Source organism: Protopterus annectens, chromosome 6.part1 (assembly GCF_019279795.1).
Source record: "Protopterus annectens isolate FY-2018-M chromosome 6.part1, PAN1.0, whole genome shotgun sequence".
Classification (NCBI taxonomy): Eukaryota; Metazoa; Chordata; order Ceratodontiformes; family Protopteridae; genus Protopterus; species Protopterus annectens.
Window position 1 is genome coordinate 397968359 of NC_056738.1, and position 25252 is coordinate 397993610.

Genomic DNA, 25252 nt, shown 5'->3' on the forward strand with positions numbered 1-25252 from the left:
TATCACATGCACCACAGGGGTTATCCAGAGGTTATATGGGCAAAGGGTATGTAAAGGTGTCTGACATCAGACAACATGCTTCAGTATGTCAATGGGAATTGTAGTGAGTGTGAATGTGGCCAAAAGCATCATATAACACACATACAGACAAAGGGTGCCAGTACTGACATGCATGTGTGCATTGCTTCACAGGTGTGTAGTGGTTGACTGTGCCAGAAGACTATACAAGGCTAGGTGAAGGGTATACCTTGGCATCAGGCCACATGACAATGGTCTGCAGTGTGGCTCAGGGGTATAGTGTCTGGAATTTCCCACACAGGTGGGTGTTGTATTCACCATCCAGTCACCTGGGTAACTATTGTGTGCGGCCATTGCTGTGCAATGCTTGCCATGTATGTGTTCTTTAGTCCCTGACATGGATGCTGTCTGGGATGTGCACACATCCCACATGCATGTACAGTGACATGTGGAACTGTACCTGAGGTGTCTGGCCCATGTTGTGTATACAGATTGTTATCATCAGATGTGCCAGTCCTGGCCTCATGTGGCGGGAACTGGTAATGGACAGCAGATTGATCCTGCACCTACATTGATAGCATGATACAGGTATTCCCTGGTGTCAGTAGCATCTGTCCATACAGGGCATGTGTTTAAGGCATGGTATGTCCTTTGTGGATCACATCTGATGGCACCACAGGTGTTGCCAGCATCCAGTGGGGAACATAGTGAAGGCACACGGTCTGCATGTATGTGCCTATTGTACTGATGGACTGTGTGCCATGCCCTCTGTAGTCCACAGCAGTCAGACAATGGTTACTACCTGTGGGCAATATGCAGGGTACTACCAACATAGCGGTTGTTGCCTAGGCAAGTATGTTTGTGCATGAGACATGGGTTGAGAGTGTTCCCTGGGTAATACAAGGGTTTCTTACTTTGTTCAACAGGCCTTGATATCATATGCAGGGGTATGGATTGGCACCTCAGCCTCTCGGCTATTTCACATCTGTTATCCTTGTAAGGTGGACAGTGTGACATATAATAGGGCCACCATATAAGAAATTTGCAAAACCCACTCCACAATGAGTCCAGTTGTTACACACTCACAGCCACCTCCACACAGGATATAAATGACAAACACAGACATGCTATGTCTGGAATAAAAACTAGCCAACTAGTTTATTACACTACAGCATTACACACTTATAGGATGCACCATGGAGATTACTGGAGTACTGCTTCCCCAAAGGTGTATTTCACTGAGAATGACATCAGCAGGCTTGCCAAAGTAGGTCAGTTGAGGTTGTAGTGACTGGCCTCAAAAGCATTGCACCCTACACAGACAAAGAAACACACACACACACACACACACACACACACACACACACACACACACACACACACACACACACACATACACAAACATCCACACTTGCCATGTGTGGGAATAGAACCCCTACCAAAGTAGTACATCATACTACAGCATTACACTGTTATAGGATCTACCACGGAGATTACTTGGCTACTTCTTTCCCAAAGGTGTATTTCAGTCAATGACATCAGTAAGCTTGCTAAAGTAGGGCATTTGAACTGTAGTGAGTGTGACTAGCCTAAAAAGCATTGCTCCTTACAGACACACACACACACACACACACACACACACACACACACACACACACACACACACACACACACACACACACACACACACACACACACACACACACACACACAGTTGCCATGTCTGGGATTACAACTCCTACCTAACTAGTTTATCACACAGTTATGGGATGTGCTACAGAGATTACTGGACTACTCCTTTCCCAAAGGAGTATTTCAAAGTGAATGACATCAGCATCCTTGCCAAAGTAGGGCATTTGAATTGTAGTGAGTGTGACTAGCCTAAAAATCATTGCTCCCTACACAGACAGAAACACACAAACACAGTTGCCATGTCTGGGATTAGAACTCCTACCTAACTAGTTTATCACACTACAGCATTACACAGTTATAGGATGTGCCATAGAGATGACTGAGCTACTCTTTTCCCAAAGGTGTATTTCAAAGTGAATGACATCAGCAGGCTTGCCAAAATAGGGCATTTGAATTGTAGTGAGTGTGACTAGCCTAAAAAGCATTGCTCCCTACAGACACACACACACACACACACACACACACACACACACACACACACACACACACACACACACACACACACACACACACACATGCACACACACACAGTTGCCATGTCTGGGATTAGAACTCCTACCTAACTAGAACTAGTTTATCACACAGTTATGGGATGTGTTACAGAGATTACTGGACTGCTCCTTTCCCAAAAGAAGTATTTCAAAGTGAATGACATCAGCATCCTTGCCAAAGTAGGGCATTTGAATTGTAGTGAGTGTGACTAGCCTAAAAAGCATTGCTCCCTACACAGACAGAAACACACAAACACATTTGCCATGTCTGGGATTAGAACTCCTACCTAACTAGTTTATCACACTACAGCATTACACAGTTATAGGATGTGCCATAGAGATGACTGAGCTACTCTTTTCCCAAAGGTGTATTTCAAAGTGAATGACATCAGCAGGCTTGCCAAAATAGGGCATTTGAATTGTAGTGAGTGTGACTAGCCTAAAAAGCATTGCTCCCTATACAGACACACACAGTTGCCATGTCTGGGTAAGAATTCCAACCTAATTAGTTTATTACACTACAGCATTACACAGTTATAAGACACACCACATAGATTACTGGGCTACTCCTTTCCCAAAGGTGTATTTCAAAGTGAATGACATCAGCAGGCTTGTCATAGTAGGGCTATGGGGAGGGCAGTGTGTGTGTGCATAGGCTATAACCCATTCATCTAGAAGTAGACAAACCATACTCAGGCACATGCAGGTTTATATTCTGCAGGTACGTGTATACAACTGCTAGATGACTACTGCCTTGTACAGTCAGGTTGCACAGCTAGCACTTGCACCACAGAGTCGGTAATGCTGAGGGATAGCAGTGGCTAATTTCTACAGTGAGTGACATTTACACATCATGTGGTTGCAGCCATTTGGCTGTGTGCTGGGTGGGACAGGCCTCATGATGGAAGGCTCTTTGTCACTGTCACTCTCTTCTACACATCTATGTATGTGTACTTTTGGCATATTATATTGTGTTGTCCTTGGATATATGTGTGTATTCCTGTCCAATGTGTGTGCAAAGCATGACTGGTGCATACTGAGGAGTGTATGCAGTAACATTTGCAACTGTCAGATATGTATGGTTCACTGTTGTTGGCAGGCATGGGCTTCATTTGTTTAAGTGTGCGAGCATGCCCAGTATGCCCTTCTGTATTGAATGTGTGGATCCATTCCAGGTAGTTTGTACTCCAGTGCAGACCTTTGTGTTCTACACCTACAGGTAGCAAACTGTTTCTGGAGAATATCTGTAGATCAGTTGGCAATATGAGGTCACACTATGCAAGCGATAGTGTGTACTGTAGGTGATTGTGTCTGTGCTGCTTATGCTACATGGTACTGGTGTTAGCAGAGATATTTAGACATGTGTACTGCTATACACTGTGATGTTTTATGTCCTCAAGTACTACCAGGTTGACATTTTTGCTCACAGTGATGTCCTGGGGAACACAGGGAGAATGCAGCTGTGTCCAGTATTATGGTCAGATGCTTACATATTCATGGAACGTTATGCCATTCTGAAGAGGGAGCTGCAGACACTTGCTGCTGGGTCTATCTATCCAGTTCAGCACCTTGGTACAGTGATGGCAGAGGATCCCATACTTGTACATCCATCGACATGACAGTATGGCCTTATCCTGCTATGCAATACCTCACAGCTGTACAGATTCACACAGGTTACCCAGAGGCAGGTGTCATAAGTCAGGACATTACCCATATTGTGGTGTATGAGCAGGTTTGTAGCCACCCATTTTTGTGTCTGCAGCCAGGGATAGTATGTGCACATGGCTGTATGTCGGACCTTGCACATTCCATGCTGCCAATGCTCCCACCCCCTCCTCTATTATTCTATCCTCTTCCATACATTATGCATACATTCTCTGATACTTTTCCTATAGTTATCACCTCATCACAGCTGTGTTTTGGTGTTGGTCCACAGTTCATGCACTGGGACATGATGAACACGTTACTGTGTTTTGTCCATATGGCCTTGCATATGGCTTATGTGGAGTGTGGTATGTTGTTATTTGGGTGTTCATGACATAACATACATTGGCAGTACAGGTGAGACACAGGCCTTTTGCAGAGGCCTGTAGGCTGTTTGGTGGTGATGCAGGCCAGCTGTAGCAGGCCATTGCATTCTTTCAGTCCTGCAGTCCCAGACAGTATATTCCGCTGGGGTGACAGGGTAGGTGTGCTAGGTGTTCACACCAATACTTTCTATCAGTATTGATCAGGTGGTGTGGATGCTGGCATGGTGCTACTTACAGCTAGGGACACACCTGCATGGGACACTTGCACTGCATGCTGAATTCTTTCACTATTGCCATACACAGGTGGGGGTCATATTGCACCCATTCCCAACAGCAGGGATTTGACCAGAGAGGTACCTGTGGGTGATGTTTGGGTGAGCTGGGTGCATGTGTGCTATGGCCACTATTTGCATCTGACTCACAGATATGCATGGGGTGTTCCAGTTATGCTGGCTTGTGCAGGGACATTTGCTGTTTCCCAATACATCAGTCCTATCACCTTTGTGATCTGCAAGAGTTCAGCCAGACAACATCGGCATTCCCTACTACAAGCCCAGATAATGTGATGCATACCTGTATGTACAATTCCAAGGGTGTGTCCATTTCACAGGTACACACTATATACTGTATGTCTGGGGTATGTTTCCCTGTGTACTGCTTGTATATCTAGCCCAACAGTCATGCCATGTCCATCTTTCAGATGGTGACACATATTACCACCATACATTTACAATGGCTTACTGCTAGCATGTGTTATACTGTGGGGGGGGGGATTGTCTTTGGCACTGCAGTTGTGAGGACTTGGCCCTGTCATCGGCAGTAGTGGGCAATGGCCACCAGGTCAAACCTCAACATGCATACATACTGACCACTCTCACACAATATGAAACACACACCAACCTAACGCACACATACCTCCATATTGTACACATGCTACAATCTATCCTGCTACCTTGGCCACCTCAGGTCATTTGTACTCCACTGGTATTATACCTACACATACATATTACTACATGTCTACATTGGATTGGAGGGGGGGGCGCACACCTGACTGTTACTAAATTTCTACATTGGATTGGGGGGCACACCTGACTGTTACAATGTGTGTACATCGGATTGAGGGGGCACACTAGACTGTTACTACATTTCTAAATAGGATTGTGGGACACACCTGAATGTTACTAAATTTCTATGTAGGATTGGGGGGCACACCTGACTGTTTCTACATTTCTACACAGGATTGGGGGAGGGGCACACCTGACTGTTTCTACATTTCTACACAGGACTGGGGGAGGGGCACACCTGACTGTTTCTACATTTCTACACAGGATTGGGGGGCACATCTGACTGTTTCTACATGTCTACGCAGGATTGGGGGGCCCACCTCACTGTTTCTACATTTCTACATAGGATTGGTGGTGGGGCACACCTGACACTTGTACACATTTGCTATGACTGTACTGGTATGTCAGGTACCCCATTTAATTCTGTATTCTAACCTATCATGCTTAGAGGCATATCAGTGTACTTAGGTTTGATTGACCTACATATTAGTTTCTGACTTCCTACCCTTCAGAACTGACATCCCACTGCCTGACCTGATGTAGTCTGTCTGTGTAAGCCTTGGGGGGGTTACCTATAGGCATCATTCAAAGGCATTAGCACAGCCTTTGTTTGTGTTTGTCTACACCTGTCCTGCTGGCTGAGACTGTTGTTGGGTATGTGAACCTCCCTGACTTGCATGTGTGTGTCATATGGACACACATGTGGCCCAGCACATTTCCCTGCAGTGGTTTTTGTCACAATGTGTAGTACTGGCTACTATGGTGACACTAGTACTTGTTAAAGATCTCATGCTGCCACTGTAGGTGTCTACTATCTGCTGGCATTCCATTCAGCCACCCAATTCTCTTGCATGCTTACATCCATACCACAGTAACAACCCATGCTACTCCATTCAGCAATTGGTAAGGAGAGTGACTTACCTTGTGGGTGTGCCAGTACTAAGGATGGTGCTGGAGAGCTACCTATGCTGGATGCACATAGTACACTCCCTATACATGGTTGAGCACAGGTAGTGTCATGTTTGGCATCCATTTTACTGTATGCACGAGTCAGAGAGAGGTGTCATTCCCTGGGTCCCTACTGTGTCAGTGTATGTGCTATGCACTGCCTCTTTGCCAAGGCCAGGGCATACTGGGCATGCCTCCATCTGCCTACTGGGGCAGGTTCAGGTTGTTCCTCCTGTGAGACACTATGTGCCTGTGCAGGTCTTGGCATTGCTGGGGGGCTGTGTGGCCCTGCCCCATGCTGTTCCTGCTGCAGCTGTTTCCGCAGGATCATATTGTGTAGCATGTCACATATGATGAAAATTTGAGTACATGTAGCTGGTGAGTACTGCAAGGCTCCACCGGATGTGTTCAAGCACCAAAACTGTGACTTGAGCATTCCAAACACACACTCTACTATAAATTTGGTCCGTGCATGTGCCTCATTATGGAGTTCTTGTTCGGGAGTGTGTGCATTTCTGATGGGTGTCATCAGCCACGGCTCCAGTGCGTAACCGGCATCCCCCACTAGGTGACCGTAAGGGATGTCCCCATTGGCAAATCTCTGGTATAGCTGCATCAGATGCTAGATGTGGAAATCATGATAGCTTCCAGGGCAGCCAGCACACACATTCATTATAATTCCCTAGGAATCACACACTACCTGGCAGTTGATGGAGGGGAAGCCCTTGCAGTTGATGTAGACCCTACCCTGCTCACCGGGTGGTGCTTTGATGCGTATGTGCGTGCAGTCTATAGCACCCACTACCTCAGGGTATTCTGCTATTTGGTGGAAGAGCCACATATTGATGGCCAACACCTCACGGGTGTTGAGGAAATATACATGCTCACCGGCATGTGCTGACATGGCATCCAGGAACTAGTGGAATACCCTGGATGCTGATGCCTGTGAGATCCCCATGATATCCCCAGTTGGGCTTTGGGAGGTACCTCTGGCTTGTATTCCTAGGTCTACACATACCTTTGTATCCACTGGGACGGGTTCCCCTCTGTTATTTCTGTGTGTCAGGTGTGGACGGCACAGTTCAACAATTTTCTGTAGGAGGTCCCTGTCCACCCTATAGTGCTCCAGTATCTCCATCTCATGTAGCCCCTGGTAGGTTACACTAGGTCTGTACACCCTTTTCTGTGTCCTCACTGTGGGTTGGTCGACAGCATTCTCATCCTCACCACCCACAGCCTCTTCCATATGTTGATGTCTGACAGCTGCTGCAGCCCCTATCATTTTGTTGTTTTTTTTTTGTTAAAAGTTCCCCGCTTGTATACACCGGTGGTGTAGAGTATGTGGGAAAAATCAGAGGGAAAGGTGTTTGTATAATTTATAGTAGTGTTCTGGTCTGGGCTGGGCTGGTTTACTGCCTGTGTAATTGGCTGATTCTGATACATTTCACCTGCCAGCTATGCTAGTTCACCTAAATTACCTTCTTACTGTTGTTTTCCCTTCCCATTGCCTTCCTGTTTAAGCTCAGAGGCGAGCTGCACAAACACAGTGCTCAAATGTGCACAGAGCTATTTCCTGTTTTTTTTTTCTTTAAAACCCGATGCACAGCTTGCACACCCACTTAGGCAATGTAAAGAGTGCTAGGCAGCCGCAGACACACCCCCTTGCTTAGCTCTGCTAAGCTAAGGGCAGACCCAAGCCACAGGGTTCCAATCCGCTTACAGTATGCCTGACACACCCCCTATGATGTCAGCTATCTCCTAGGCTTGCACCAAGGTATTCATGCTCTAAACTGTTTTGTGCTGACTAGCATGCAGGGGGAATCTGGGATTCAGTATCATTCTCCTCATTTTCATAGGACTGCCTGCTGATGCATAGTTATAGGTCCCACACTGATCCTCCCCCTTAGCAACCACTATTCACTGGCCATATTATCTTTTGCCTGCCATTGAGTATAATGGCAAAATAGTGATTTTGGTTAGAATGCTTATGTTAGGATTTTTTTTTATTTTTCACCCGATCCCGTTTGCACTCTGCTGCCCTACTCTTAAACAGCCAAGATCAACTAAAAAAAAAATAAAAGATAATTTTTTTATTTTTGTAACTGTTTTCCATGCCAATGGCCATATGGCCATTGGCATGCCTTCTATATAATATCCACCCTTTATCTGGAGCTGTCATGGCTCCGTTTTGTAGTTTGCAAAAATGTACTCGGTTACTAACCGAGTACATTTCTGCAGATTATACTAGTCCTGCACAGCCGACTTCCAGATTCCTGGATTGCAGATTCACCTCATTTGCATGGATTTCACCAGCAAATGGGGTAATTTGCATACAGGAGCTGAGTCTGTGCAGAACTAGTACAGGAGTGCTCATGCATGTCCCTACAGCATATTCTTGGATCGCACAGCAGACATAGTGCCTGCTGGAGATCCTGCACTAGTCCTACACACCGTGCAGGGCTTGCTGAATCCTGGGGATGCTGTGTCCAGGCTGTGATGGGTGCCTCACTGTGCATGCATGAAGGTGCCCTGTTAAAGTCTATGGATGCAACACGTTACTCCAAGGTAATGTCACAGTAGTAAATACTAAATTTATTTGGGCCATGGTTTAATAAAAAGTTAATGAAGCATTTTATTTAAAAAATGGGCCAAATACATAACTGAAGACTAAATAAAAAAGCATTGTAGTATTTGATTCATGCAATGCCATGATGTATATCCTAACATCGGAAAATCACTTTATAGTTGTACCCACTCAATGTAACCTTCTATATGAAGGTGTAGAACACCAGTAGTAATTTGATTTTACTTGGTAATCCTCAATCTGCAGGTATAGCACCTCCACTAAAGACAAACTGCACACTCAACTAATTACATTAGTATATCCCAGTAGGATTTTATATTTCAGTCCACTTAATTTTAATTGATCGTTTTGTTGACTGTGGCAGCACAATGTTGTAGTAGTTAGCATTATTTTTTTGTATCACTTCTTTGTCTGGTTCTGTTTTTGACAGGTAATTTATGTAGTTTGAATGTTCTTCTTAAGTCTGCACAGGATTTACTGAAGTTTCTGGCTTTATTCCATATCACAAAGAACATGTAGGTAGTAGGAGAGCTAGCAAAGATCCCAATTGCCCCAGGTGTATATGTGTGCATGTGTGTGTGTGTGTGTGTGTGTGTGTGTGTGTGTGTGTGTGTGTGTGTGTGTGTGTGTGTGTGTGTGCATTGCCCTTAAATGGACTTGAGTCTCATCCACAGTTAGTTCCTGTCTTTCACCTATTACTTGCCAGTATAAGGTCTGTTTCCTGTGACCCTAATTTGAACAGACTAGTACTGAAAATTATTAACTGACTGACTGACTGAATAAATGAAATAATGAATTTGTTGACCAGATATTCCTACTGGCCTTACTGGGGGATACCTTTTTAAAGGCAAACTCAAATGAACCTTGATATTAAATGATATAGCCTAGATCATGCTGTATACGTCAGATCAATATGTCCAATTTTGTAGCCTAGAACCTTAACCACTACATTGTATCATCAGTGGGCATTTGAAACTAATTAACCTCAATTTGCAATATCCTTGCATCCTAACCATACAAAGTGTATTTAGTAGGATGATTCCTGATGAGCAAATAAATTACCATTTCTGTATAAAACTAATATTTTTAAGATTAGGTAAAAATCACTCTTTGGAAAGAGGTGAACATTTTCCACTTGTGTTCATGGCACACACTCATGTGAAAAAAATATAAAAAAGTGTCACTTGAATTTTAAAATGCACCATGATAATAATCCTTAGTGTAGTTTCTGAATATATGTCATACTTTTGGAACTTGAAAGTAGTCAGCACTAAACTTTCATCGTAAGTGTATTAATTATAGTGCCCCACAAATGTGACGACTGTCATTTCAAAGAAACAAATTGATGTATTTAAATAAATTAAATAATCTAAAATAAATCAAATCCAAAAGGTCATTTTGCAGTAAGTGTGGAAACTGGAAATCACATCTGAGAAAGAAGACAGTGATTTCGTATGCCTTTACTAACATAAAAGAACATAACCATATTTTTTGCAATGTGATTGGTCTCTGCTAAATGGCTGCTTAAAATAGTTGGGGTCTAATAGGTTCATAGTTTCATAGCTGTGTACTAGGTTAATGAACACTGGAGCCTTTTTAAGTCTAGCCATGAATCCCAAATCTCTGACAAGTACTATTACCCTTGGAAGTGTATACAGCAGCTAGAGAAATAAAACTTTACAAGCACAGGCCTGGGAGATGAACCATTTACAGTCTGCCAGTGTCCATTAAAGACATAGATGCCAAGCCAGGGATGAATTTCACATTCCCATTTAACTGTCCAAGTTACTCTTGAACTGGGTTAGGGAGGGACACTGCTTTACATGTATGGGGAGGGCAGCCTGTTCCAGAGAAGGGGTAGTCTCTGGGATACCTACCTGTCACTTCAGTAGGTCCTATTTATATCCCACACAAGGTTTAAGTCTTTAGAACTTGCAATTCTGGTGCTACTTGTTTAGCCAATATTCAGGAGGTCAATCAGAGTGGGGTCTGACAATGCCTTGTATGCCAGGCACAGATCTCACCTCAACAGCCTGTAGGAGGCAGGGTACAGGGAAATGTCTTTGAGGTGCTTTGCATATGATGTGTTATTTATGCCCTGTATTCTTTTAGTGAGGAATCTCTGTGGATATTCCAGTTATTGGATGTTCCTGGTTAGGTACATACCAAAAGGGGTCATTGTATTGTACTGAATGACAGGTCTGATGAATGCCAAGTACAGTGATACAATGACTTCAATGGACCTAGATGCCATACCTTTGTTTATAATTTCCGCAACATAGAATGATTTCCTCACTCCCACAGACACATGATGGTCAAAGGTTAAATTACTGTCTATGTGCATCTCCAAGTCCCTGACTACCAGGTTGACACTTAGAGGTGTGTTGATAGCTACCAGGGGTGGCTGACTTCTGGAAGGACATATTATGCATTTCTTGGCATTTAGCTTTAGTACATAGCTCTGACACCAGCTATTTGTCTGTGTCAGCTGCTCTTGGAGAACATTAGTGTTGGTGGAGGATTTTATGACTGCTTCTAATATGCAATCAATTGCAAATTTGTTTGGCCATGGGCCCTTGACATTGGCCATGACATCAGAGAAGTAAATGCTAAAAAGGACTGATCCCTGAGGAACTCCACTGGTGACTGGCTTCCTTGCTGAGGTGAACTCCCCAATTTTAACTTTCTGGGTCCTGTCTATCCACCTGGTGACATATGTTTTTTTTTTACCTAAACTCCTGATTTGGTCAACAATGCCCGAGGGGAGTATTGTGTCAAATGCCTTGTCCATGTCAAGGTAGGCAGTGTGAACCATTTTGCCCTCATCTGTTGTTCCTCCTCAAAGAAGTCCACCAGTTTGAGTAGGCATGACCTGCGTCTGATGAAACCAAACTGGGTTGTGTCCAGTGACTGGAGGTTTCCTATGTCATTATTGATTATTTTCATGACAATTCTTTCTACGGCTTTGCATATGAGATGGGTAAGATTTACAGGTCTGAAGTTTTCAGAGTCTGTAGCTGGCCCGCCTTTGTGCAGAGGGATGATGGCTGCTGTTCTCCATTCATGAAACAAGAAGCCTGTTTGTTTCCAGAGGGCCTGACAAGTCAGATTTCATGCTATTTAGAAGGAGATCTGGGATATTGCCAGAGGCCCATTGATGCAGTGTTCTTGGCCTTAGAGAAAGCATTGAAGACCTGTTCCCTAGTGATAGTACAGGGATTTATATTTGATTGTATTTACTTAGGGGAGGCTGGAGGGGAGGGAGGGGTAAAGTTAGAGGTGAAGTTGTCTGTCAATAGGCTTCTCTTTATCATCTGGATTAGTATAGATGGCTCCATTAAAAATGAGCTCTGCACAACTGTGTATTGCCTTCGAGGTTGCAGACATAGCTAAAGAATACCTTCTAGTTATCCTTGACCCTGGAGGCCAAATTTACCTCAAATTTTGCTTTGGTGGACTTTATTTGTGCTTTGAGTTGTTTTTTTTCAGTTTGATGAAAGCACTTCTATCCTGCTGGGTGCTAGCCCTCCTACTTTTTGCAGTGATATTATTTCTTCTGTTAATAATCCTACTGATGTTGTATTTCCACAAAGGAGGCTTGTTTTATTGAGTTAGTTTTTACTTCAAATGAGACCATTTTGTGGTCTGACCTCACCAGAGAGAACATTACACTAGGGGGCTCTCAGCATTCTCCCATATTAGTGAGGACCAGATCCAGTATGTTTTCACCAGTGGTCAGCTTACAGACAGTCTAGTCCAGGAAGTTTATGTTTACAAAATCCTGGAAGCTCTGTACCTTCATGTTTGGTGTCATATATGATCCCTGTTAATGGTTGGTAAAGTCACTCATGAATATAGTACTGGGTTGGATGTTGAGTGATTCCTGTAAGATTAAATACATGTTATGGTTTTCCTGGGTCATAGAGGGGGACCTTTAGCCTGCAAGGAAGTGGTATGGGATTTTACCTATGATGATTTAAACACGGAGAAGCTCAAGTGCATCATCCTTTTTGACCAACTTTAAGGTATATTTATTTGTTATGTAAAGCTAGGCAACCTCCACCTTTAGTCCTTTCCTGTGTAATAGCTGATCTAAATGTGTGGTGCCATTATAGCCTTGCACTGCCAGGTGCTGTCCATGGTTAAACCATGTCTCAGTGACTGCACACTCATCAGCATTGTCTAGGGTAAGGAAAGCTTGTGGGGAGTGAAGTTTTCTTTTTAGACTCCTAGCACTGAGAGTAACACCTTTAGATTTTCTTGGTTTTGATTTGTTATGTCAGAAGTAATCTCAGTTTGGTATTGCCCAAAAAGGCACTATGGTAGAGGACAATATTTTAGCTAATATTCAAAAGCCTAGAAGGGAGAGGTACAGACCATCCCTGGCAAAGCAGTGTGGTCTTTTGACCATCTCCTTTCATGCTGACAAATATTGCCACACCCATAGAATGACACCAGAAACTAAGCCAATTATTAAAGTCAGTCATCGTTAATCATCTTCTGTTTGTTTTGTGGCATTGTCCTTGGAGAAGGTAGAATGCTACTCAATGCTAGACTCATATAAGCCTGGGACACATATTCCAAGAGTTCCATGATGTCTCTCTTCATATATTCTAGGGATGTGCATTTCGGGTCATTTACACCCACATGGACTATGATTGAGTCATACTGGTACTTGTGGTCATAATATGGTGGATCATGGACCCTGATGAGCAACTGACCATGACTATCTCTTTACTCTGTCTGATGAGAGGGACATCGATGTGTCTCACAATGGAGACTCCAATGACCAGAATGTTGGGTTGTGAGGTGGCTTGCCTTATGTGCTTAGAAGTGGAGATTTCATGAGATGTGGCTGTATGTTCTGATATAGGTGTTGTTTTGAAAGAATGCATTTGGGGCTGCTGAGGTCATTTGTTATGTGTGCTTTATCTAGGAGGTCTTTGGTGTTTAGGAAGGCTGCACTTAAGGGTGCCTCAACATATGTGGGTCTATATGTCTGCTTCATGTTGTGTGTGATGGGTGCAGCATGTATACTACTGACAAACTGACTGACATTAGAAGTACTTTTATGTGAGAGCTTTGCCTCCAATGATATTGAGTAAATACATCTCTCACACACTTTACCAGTTTGTTTGAGAATTAGCCTGTTGTCAGAAAACCTGAGGCAATTTCTTTATTGCCTTAGGATGCCCATATATACAGAGTTGGTAATAGAGATTTTATTTCCATGACAACAGGCCTTTTTTATTGATTAGACAGTTACAGTGAGAATATAGACCAATGTCGGGAGTATTTGGTTTGCAACTCTTAGGGTGCATATTGTCAATGCACAAACTAGTTGCCCTTTGTGCAACTATGGATTGGTGAAATTACAGATGGCACTGCCAAACACGTGAGGGGAAACTACTAATGTAGACTCTGACAATTTATGGATGAAGTATTTAGGGAGATATTCTGAAGTCAGGTTAGACAGTAACTAATCAAGCAGTACTTACTGAACAGAAATAATTAGCTTTGTCAAGAATGATGAATACAGGGGATTCACCTAACTGGTTTCTACCTGGCTACTATAGTGCTAGTCTCACCACGGTTTCCCTTTGCTGAAATACAATTCCCCTTTGCTTCTCTCTCTCTCATCAGAAGCAAAACAGTAACACTAACCCTAATCTGAAGTAGAGCACAGGCTCTTTGGTGAGTATCTAAAATAATGAAAACTACTACCTAAATGCATATCCATGTATCAGAATGGTTACAGGGTTCCAACTTCCTATTCAAATGATACCTGCTGTTATGGGTACTTAGCAAGATGAAACTGAACCAAAGCAAATAGCACAGTTCCTGCAATAGTTTTACTATTGAGTTTAGTCTTTGATGTGATCCTTATATAGTTAGCACATTTCCAGCTAATTAAAAAACACTTATGGGTCATAGATTACATCTTGCTAGGATTTGCTGTAAACCACGTATTGGAGAGGATTGTACAGTGACACACAGAATTTATCATTGCTGCATCACATCACTTCAGCACTTAGTTCTGTAATTTGGTTCTCAAATGAGGTTTTTGTGTGGAGTCTGTGTTTGCACAGGTTTTTACCAAATGACATAGTTTCCTCCCATATTCCAAAGATATGATTTAGGCGAACTGGTGAGCCTCTAATTTGCATGACATATATGACTGTGTGTGTGTGTGTGTGTGTGTGTGTGTGTGTGTGTGTGTGTGTGTGTGTGTGTGTGTGTGTGTGTGTGTCTATGTGAGATTGAGTGTACCTTCTACAATGTGTTAGCAACCAGTCCAGTTTTAGTTCCTCTGTCTTCGACCCACTGCACATCAGGATAGTTTCCACCTCCATATGACCCTAAATTGGATTAAGCAGGAATTTTGAAAAATAAACACTCAGGTCACTGCCAGGTATAATATTATCAGTCCATCCTATCATGTAAACTGATATAACTTTAACTGAGTGGTGAGGCATTTTCCTTCTTAACCTATTTAATCTGTTAAGAAGTTGCATGTTTAATTTTATTTCAACTATGTGATGTGAAAATAGTTTCTTAAATACCAGTAAAAATACATTTAAACAGCCCAACTTCATGGTGCTGAGGGATGGAGCCCTCACTATGACCCAGATGGCCCGAGTTCAACCAGTGACCCAGAGCTGTGAAGGGAGAATATGAAGTCTGGGTCACCTACTCTGGGATAGAGCAGATTCTACTCATGACTGGACATGTCTCTAGTGATGGGGATGGCACAGAAATGCTGAAGTAGATTGCCATTAGTAAGTCAGCACTAAAGGGGTACAGAGCTAACTGAAATTGTGTGTGGTGATGAGCATAATGTGAATAGCTTTGGCCAGTCAGGGCATACAACAAAATCTTCTGGAGTTCAGGACAGCACATGTGATGCTGTAGGCTGTTGCACTCCACTTCATCCCCTCCTTTCATCAGTACATACTTGAGAGATGAAACATTTACAAGCTAGGGCCTGGGAGATGAAACATTTACAGGTTGCCTGTGTCCATCAGAGACATAGGTGCCAAACCAGGAATTAATTTCTGGTTTCCCATCCAGTTGTCCAACTTGCACTTGAATTGGGTTAGGAAGGAATTCTGCTTTACATGGATGGGGAGCCTTTTCTCTAGATAGGGTAGCCTCTGGGATACATACCTTATAATAGTAAATAACATACAATTGCACTGTCCCTGTTTTATCACTGTACTAGGTTTGACTCTGTGTATTCTTTAGCCTGTATATCATTTTCTTCTAGTGGCTTGCACAATGGTACCTGAGTCATGGCTGAAAAGGGTCTGTTGACCAGTTCATTTACCTAGTTATCCAACTGAAATAAATAAAGGAATAAATAAATGAAGTTCATTAAAAAATGTGATAACCATACTGAAAGCCAGCAAAGTCTGAAACATGCAAATAGACACCTTTGTAACAGTTTCAATATTTGAATAAAATATTTGTTACTAAAAAATTTTTGAGTACTTTGTCAATGTTGCAGATGATATTCTGTTTAAACTAAAATGGATTCTGATAAGGTTCTTCCTTAACCGTGATTAGTACAGAAAGAAACTTTCAGTACAGTGTGATGTTTGATTTCTAGTACAGTGTTTTTCCAGCCTCAGTCACAGGAGGACTAATGACGGAATATTATTATAAAATGAGTATCACTGTGTCATTTGTTTTTAATACAACTGTTCATTTATATTGGTCGTACTATAGGGATGTATTATGTTGTGGTACACAGGCATTGGAGATGTTTTTGCTGTATGCATCATCTCTTCTAGCTCCATAAAATGGCAATTAAATTTAAGTAAGCAAAAGCCACAAAAGTATTTGCACAGTACAGATGTTAACATATGCCAAAGGGTTTTGCAACAGACATCCTTGGCAACACCATACACAAATATGTATGCTGATAATAATGGACATCTGTATTATTGTGCATCATCATCATGATCAACATCCCCTTTTTCGTCATTTTTACATGGGATTGGGATTTCTCATCAATGTCACCACCTGTCTTGATTCAGCATCACTCTCCTGTCTTTTTCGATCATTATGCCTGCCTGTTTCATGCCTTCTCTCATGTAATCCATCCATCTCTTGACTTGGAGTCTGTCCTGCAGTCCAGACGTGTTTGCTTGATTTCTGTCCTGCAATCCATCTATCTCTTGGCTTGGATTTATGTGTGCATCCAACTTTAAATCAGGGGCCACTACATTCTAGATATACAGCACAATTACATATATAGGACTTGCTTAGACCATGTTACCCATATGTGATTCAGAAAAACTGCATGTCATGCACAAGCACAACTGTAGCTTTAAATTATGCACTGAGAGGTTCATACCACAAGTACTATTGACATCAACCGTGCACAACATGTGCATAAAGTAGATGACCGGATACGGCATGTACTGCCAACTGGTATCAGTAGTCAGGCTGTATATGGAGGACATACTGTACTGTTCTTCATGGATATATACTCCTACTGGTGGAACAAATGTGTGCCCTGGGCATCCATTGGTGCTATAGTCATCTGCAGCTACTCAACGGACAAGGCCAGACACTCTTCATAAAATGTTTAACCTTACTAGCCATGCTTGTGGAATGTTTCTCATTTCCATACTGTTTAATTCAAGGATTCAGTGCAAAGATTACCTCCACTGGCAGGCATCTGGCTTTGTCAGTGTGGTGGTAGTGGTGGCGGTGGTGGTGGTGGTTGCAGGATAAGTGTGGCTGTACTAAACACAACTATAGAATATGCTAATGAATCCCATTAGTACAAGTAATTTTTTTTTTTTTGCAATTTCATTTATTTTAAATATGATGCTATTGCTTGGGTATGGTCCTCTGAGGAGCACATCACCTTTATTTATCAAACAGGTACATGGCTGGATTTTCTTGTGGTTCATCCATGGTCATAGCCCTGTAAATGTATACCTCCTGCCCCACAAAATTCACACATTTCTGAATTGCAGACAACACATGACCACATCATTTATATACTTAGAGTAGTTTATGTAGATAATCTGGGTGGCTGGGAATATTTACGAATTGCATAATGCTCTGGTATGTGGTGTAAACCACATACCAGCCCTATGTGGTTGTGGTCTGTGTTTATAAACTCCAGCCATAGTTTGGTTAAGAGACTAAAATAGCCTTAAGATTGCATTTTGCTATAAAACACTTCATCAAGGGTTACATATACATTTAAGATAGCAGTACTCATTTCCATCTGGATTCTAGTTATGATTAATGTTGTACATATGACTTTACCTTGCAAAATGAGCATTCTGTAGTTATAAATCAAAATGCCAGGTGTTGCTATAAGTTAGGCAAATGTACCGATGAAACTTAGGGTAGCCTTTTATGTCTGGATTTTATATTGTTCTAAATTTTTAACACAGTCATTTAAGTATGTTATTTATGCATTAGTTTGCTTTTGACTGGATTTCCATAATGCCCTGTGTATAGGGTTGCCTGGAGGTAATGATTATGGACTATACCTGGTGCAAAATACTGCAGCCATGCTTCTAATAGGGACCTTAAAATAATCATTTATTATTCCTGTATGGTGGTCTCTGCAGTGGCTATCTGTCTGGTACTGAACTACCTTTAAAGTTAAGGTACTGAAGGATTATGAACTGCATGACCGGTGTCCAGGTTAGTTCATGACACTTTAAATGGGACTATTCACTTCTCTTTTCAGGACTATTGGAGATTCCTAGGTTTAGCTGTCTTCTGTTGACTTACAGGTATTTTTGGTGGCTATATCACCTTTTTGTAATTCTCTACCAAATGGCTGTGTGACATTTCCACAGTCAGCCTTCTGCAGGCAAAGACCTATGTGTCTAAGCTAGCCATTGAAACAAGTAAGAGAATATTTACAGTGTTTTTATATCTTTTCCAGTCATTTAAGTTTTTTTATTGTTTTCATTTTTGTGTTGTACATTCAGTACTTTTTGGAAAGGCACAATATAAATAACAAACAGCTAAATAAAAAGAAATAATTTATAGCATTCTATCTCAAAACCCTAAAAGTTATTTTTCAGCAGATGTAAGGGAATTTTAGATTTTGGCGCAATCTCAGTTTTATGATGAAACTATGCAATACATCTGCTTCCATTCCTACCTTTTCCACTACTACAGTACTCTCATTTTCTTACAGTACGCACTTGTTATTGTACTTCCAGATAGATTATACCTCCATCAATCCTTTTATTCAGTTTGGTGAAGATGTTGAAACCTTTTAAACTGTACTCCATCCGCCACTCACATTTTCTGCCAAATCCCTGATCATTATTATTCTTTTCCCAGGCACAGTTTGGTTTTAACTAGTTCTTCACTACCACATGCCCTTTTTTCTGTATCCTATTCAGTGCCACTATTTTATTATCTGTCATTTTCCTCATCTCCCCTTTGTCTCTTGTCCTTCACCTCTCACATCTTCTATATTTTTTGTCTTCTTAAAAATTGTTGCTTTGTACAAGTGACTGGGTACATTTTCAAACCTGGAATTCTTCAACTTCATTTTTGTCCCCACTTCTACCTATCTATTCTTTGTAATCATTATTTCCTAGTTACAGTGACAAATCAGAATTACTGGAAGCTTAGGCAGAGTAGAAAGATCGCTACATTCTCCATGTCAGATATTTTGTTTTCTAAAACAATGCAGAACCATACTGGAAGTACTAAAATGAACTGCTCAACAGCTATTAAAGGTTAATACTCACAGCTCTTGCCGTAGTCTTCGAAGTTTTGCTTTTGAATCTGCAAGCTGGACAGTGAGATGTTGTTTGTTTTCTCCACTCCCTAGACCAGCATTCTGGAAAATGCTATTCCCATCAAAGCTATGAAATTGTGGAGACTGCAGAGATGGCAAACCCTCTCTCTCCTGATTCATAACAGTTATTTTCTGAAAAAATAAAATAAAATCAGAACGGTTGTATTTTTTTTATAAAGTTATATATGAAAACAATAAATACACCACCATAATATACTAACATTTTAATACAAAATTAATTATAGTCTAAAATACTACACTATTAACATGTTTTAAATGTAATAATATGGTATCTGTTGTGTATTGCCCTAATGGAAATAAATTGTAAAACATTAATTAATGTAGATCAGGTTTGCCCTTCAATGCATCTTTTACTCATACCCCGGGATTCATAAAGCTTGTGCCAGGTGCAGGCGTAGCGTCGGCGTTCTAACACCAAATATGGCTGCCGAGCAATCCAGGTACGAGCTGCTCCCACGTGCACTAACTGCATACGCTACACCTGCACAACTCCCAGGCTCTGTATGCTAACGGTTTACATTTTTGCAAACAAAATCGGAGCCATGACAGCCGACCAAACACATGTATTATATTGTTAATATATGCCAATGGCTAAATATATAGCCATTGGCATATAAAAACATGTACAAAATATAAAATTAACATTTAATATATATAGTCGCACTATTGCGACATGGAAGCGCAGGGCAGCGGTGCGCAAAGGGGATCGCAAGGAAAATATAAAAATATAGAATAAAACTGCAATGTAACACATATCACGATTTCCCCATAATAGTCAATGGCAGGCATGCTACACCATACTATGGCGCAAGGGTTGCTAAGGGGCTGTGACAGTGTTATGCACGGTAGCTAGGAATTAGTAGGCAATGCCATGCAAATGAGAGGAGTAATAGTGAATCACAGATTCCCTGCTGGTATAAGGATGCACTTCACAGCATAGCATTATAACACCGAGGTGTGCCCTTGAGATAAAGATGACATCAAGAGAGGGGTGTGTCACCATTGCTGTAAGCACATTGGAGCATTGCTAAACCGGTTTGCCCCTAGCTTGACTAAGCTGCAGGATAGGTTTTTGTTGATCTGGCCATAGATATGCTTAGCTAAGAGTACACAAAGTAACCAAGTATGCATGTGAATGGAAATGAAAACGCGTGTAAACCCGGTAAACGGGTTTGTGCGGCGCGCACTGCAGCTGAAACAGGAAGGATATAGGAAAGAAAGAAGGAAATGCTGCAGCAGTGAAATTGGAGTACAAATGACTAATTAACACCTAAGAGCCTACTGTGGGACATTGACAACAGCTAACAAGGCTGCAAGCAGCTACCTGCAGAACAGGAAAGGGGAGGGGCTGTAATGCAAAGAAAACAGTAAAGTGTCAAAGCAGAACAAAGCCTATTTGCAGTATATCAGCTACAAGATACATTTTGCCATGACTGGGTAGGGAAAGTACAAAACAAGAAAGATGGCAGGTGGATGCATGCCTGATAATGGGAGGGGATCCAGGTTTAAAAGTGAATTAAAGGGCAACAGATTAATCAAGGCAGGCAAGCATATCTCCACAGTAAAGGCCCCACACTTGCAGTACTCATTGCAAAACCCATAATTAAGACAGCTGCAAGTGGAATTGCTCATACACACCCACTGACATCAGCAGCATCCATAGCACAACAGTATAAAGTGTGAAAGCACCTCACACACATTTGTGTATTCCCATACAATCTGCACAAGTGATGTATACAGACGGGGAACTTTTAGTATGTACATGTTAGGGGCTGCCATATATTTGATCCATCAGCATGTGTTGGAGACTGAAGGTGGTGTGGAGGATGATGCACAAGACCACCTCAGGCACCAGAGGAGGAGGTGAGTGTTCAGACCCAGGGTAACCTACCAGGGACTACATGATCTCGAGATAGTAGAGCATTACAAGGTGGACATGGACATCCTACAGCAACTTGTGGAGCTGTGCCGGCCACGCCTCAGACCCAGAGCAAACAGAGGGGAACCCATCCCAGTGGATACGAAGGTATGTGTAAGCCTGAAAATACTGGCTGCAGGTACCTTTCAAAGACCAACTGGGGATATCATGGGGATCACAGGCATCTGCATCCAGGGTACTACACCAGTTCTTGGATGCCATGTTACCACATGCCAATGAGCACATATAATGCCCCCGAACGCAGGAGGAGTTGGCCAGCAATGTGCGTCTCTTCCACCATGTGGCAGAATACCCAGAGGTACTGGGTTCAATAGACTGTATGCACATATACATCAAGTCACCACCCAGTGAGCAGGGTAGGAGCTACATAAACCGCAAGGGATACCCCTCCATCAACTGCCAGGTTGTGTGCAATGTCCAGGGCATTATCATGGATGTGTGTGCTGGCAGCCCTGGAAGCTATCACGACTCCCACATCTGACATGCCTCACAGCTGTATCAGTTATTTGCCAAGGGGGCATCCCAAATGGACACCTGGTGGGGGATGCTGGCTATGCACTGGAACCGTGGATGATGACTCCTATCAGAAATGCACACACACCCATGCAGGAACGCCATAATGAGGCACATGTACAAACTAGAATCATCATAGAGCATGTGTTGGGGATGCTGAAATCACGGTTCCGTTGCTTGGACATATCTGGTGGAGCCTTGCAGTACTCTCCAGGCATGTGTGCCCACATCTTCATATTATGTGCCATGCTACACAATATGGTCCTAGGGAACAGCTGCAGCAGGGACAGAATGGTGAAGGCCCTCACAGCCCACCACCATTGCCAAGAGCCCCAGAGGCACAGAGGTACTCAGACCACGAACACCCTGAGCCAGCCCCAATAGGCAGAAGGAGGCATGCCCAGTTTGCCTATGTCTTGGCAAAGAGGGAACGTATTAACACATACACTGACATTGCAGGCACCTAGGGACTGACACCTTTCTCCACCTGCACACACAGTAAAAATGGATGGCACACACACAAGACTACCTGCAAATTGTCATGTATAGGCAGTCTACTGTGTGCATCCAACATAGGCAGCCCTCAACTATTGCACACACAACTGCCATTGGCACAAGGTAAGTCAACACCTGAACAGTAAATTAAGCTATCAGCATGTGCTGTGCTGATTCTGTATGTATAGATTCATAGGTAGGTACTTGGTCAACTGCCAGAGGCCATTCATAAGCCCAGCCAGAATGTGTCAGCTTTTGCCACCCCATTGATTCATTAACTGTCCCTCTGTGGAGCAGCCAATGGAGGGATCCCTGGGGTGCATCTACTGTTCCCCATCCACTCTTCAAGGTTTCTCTTGTAGAGTGTTAGTGAGGGGCTCTGTATAATGTAGTTAGGGATGTTGTTCCAAAGTATGGGGAGTGTCTTTGACAGGAATCCATCCCTACAGCATCTTCCAGTTATTCTTGTGGCAAGGTTCAGCTCACTACAGTGTGTGGCTCACTGTGACATGGATTCCCATAGGTGGAGCATATCCATTAAGCCTGAGTTCAACATGGCTGTGTTGGCCAGCAGTGATAATCTCTGGATAAACAAGATGCCACTGAGTAAAGCAGAAGTTTATTCAGTCTGGCTGCATAGGCCATATGTTGGAGGCCAGTATTCCCTTTGGCGAGGTACATTTGTGGACCTCCCAGCTGTTGGAAGTGTCTTCTGAGGTACATCCCAAATGGGTTATTATACCCTATGATGGGACTGATGAGTGATGAGTAAAGGGGCACTATAACCCCAGTATGTCTAAATGGGAACCCTTAAGTAATCAGATGGCCTACATAGAAGGATGTCCTAATTACTGTGGAGATATGATTGTCAAAGAGGAGATCACTATCTACCTTAGTCCCCAGATACCCCATTACCTTGTCCGTATTAAAGTGGCTGCCACTTATGTGTTAATATGTAGGTGCTTAATATTCCACAATGGAATGACCATGCAGTTAGTGGCACTTGGCTGGAAAGCCATGATGTTGACACCCTGTGAGGCCCCTTGAGGGACATCTATGTCAGCTGGACTATCAATCATGGCTCCCAGTTCGCAGTCATTGCCAAACATGGTCTGCCATAGTCCACCTGTGTTTGCCTGTACCTCTGAGAAGTATATGCCAAACAGTAGGGCTCCCAGGACTGAGTCCTGTGGGACACCAGTCGTGACTGGTCACGAGTTGGACCTGGAGACCGCTAGTCATAACATGTGGGTTTTGTCTGCAAGCCCGTTGGCAACCCAACCTGTGATGTATGGGTATATGTACAGGCTGCTGTGTTTATTAATAATACCTGAGTATTATTCGGTCTCAAAAGCCTTAGCGAGGTCCAGGTAGTATGTGTGAACCACCTCCCCCATTATCTAATGTCTTGGTGACTGTATGTAAGACATCAAACAGGTTCAGTAGGCATGAACTGCACTTAACCAAGCTGACCTGGGTTGGGTCATGTGTTCGGAGGTTACCAATTTCTTTGTTAATGAGTTCCATGAGGATGCAATCCGTACTATTGCAGACCAGGCTAGTCAGGCTTATGGGGTGGTAGTTACCATGGTCAGTTGTGATCCCACCTTGATGGAGTGGAAGAAACATTGCCGCGCACCATTGTATAAGCATGTAGCCTGTGGAGAGGCTGAGGTTGGAAAGCTTAATTAGGTGGGGGGTCAGGTTGTCTTGTACAGTTTGCAAGATGCAGTCTGGGACCACATCTGCCTCCATTGATGCTGTGTTCTGCTGTTAGAGAGGGCCATTTCCACCTGTGTGCCTCTGATGTGTGGGATACTGTACCTTTCAGGTAGTGTTGTGGGCTCTTTAGGGGGTGAAGTATGCACTGAATGTATCTGCAAGGATGTTGGCGATATCAGTAGGGTCAGCATATTTTGTGCTATATTTCACTGGCACAGTGCAAATCTATGTGTCACCACTTAGATCCTTGACATAGCCAAAGAAGGCTTTGTGGTTATCTTTCGAATCCTTGCGTATTCTCCTGCTGATGTTAGCCTTGGATGATGTCATGAGGGACCTATGTATCATACTAATAGTGGTCATGGATGTCTGCCCTTTGTGGGATTTGCTGTTTGTCTGGAACACTGTCCTACTTCTGTAGTATAGCCTGTTTATTGCAGAGGTCCTCCAGACTGGTATCCTTGTCTAGGAGGAGTGAGTCTTGGTTTACCAGTGATGGCACGATCCATACATCCATGTAGGTGCTTATAGACTGCGTTTGTAAATCTGTTTGTATCTTGAGCAGTGTTTCCCCTTAGTGTGGGGGCTGTGAAACCCCCCACCCCTGCCACTAGTAGTGTAAATTTAGCTGTAGGAAAGGTATACACTGTGGTATCCATGGGTGGGAGAGACGCTCGGGTGTGGAGACAGTAAATAGTTCATGGTCAGTTCTAACCAGTGACCGGTTAACCTCCGCTGTGGTGCACCTGTTGCCCATATTGGTGATGACCCACTTCTAGTATGTTTCCACCCCTCATTAGGGAGGTTACCACCTGATAAAGGGCATATGAGGTGATAAATTCCAGGAAGCGCTGGGCCTGCAAGTGAGTACTAGAGTAAGTTTCCCAGTTAATGGTATGGTAGTTGACATTGACCAATGCTGGGTGTGCGTTAGGACTGT

The 25252-nt window shown here is 42.9% G+C and overlaps 1 protein-coding gene across 1 annotated transcript in view; it reads right to left on the reverse strand.

Moving 5' to 3' along the window:
* LOC122805298 (girdin-like) overlaps positions 1-25252 on the reverse strand; it is a 1431879-nt gene that overhangs the window by 599563 nt on the left and 807064 nt on the right. Inside the window, exon 8 of the mRNA XM_044075386.1 lies at positions 19573-19754. Coding sequence (XP_043931321.1) covers positions 19573-19754 — 182 coding nt within the window. The remainder of the gene's footprint in view (positions 1-19572; positions 19755-25252) is intronic.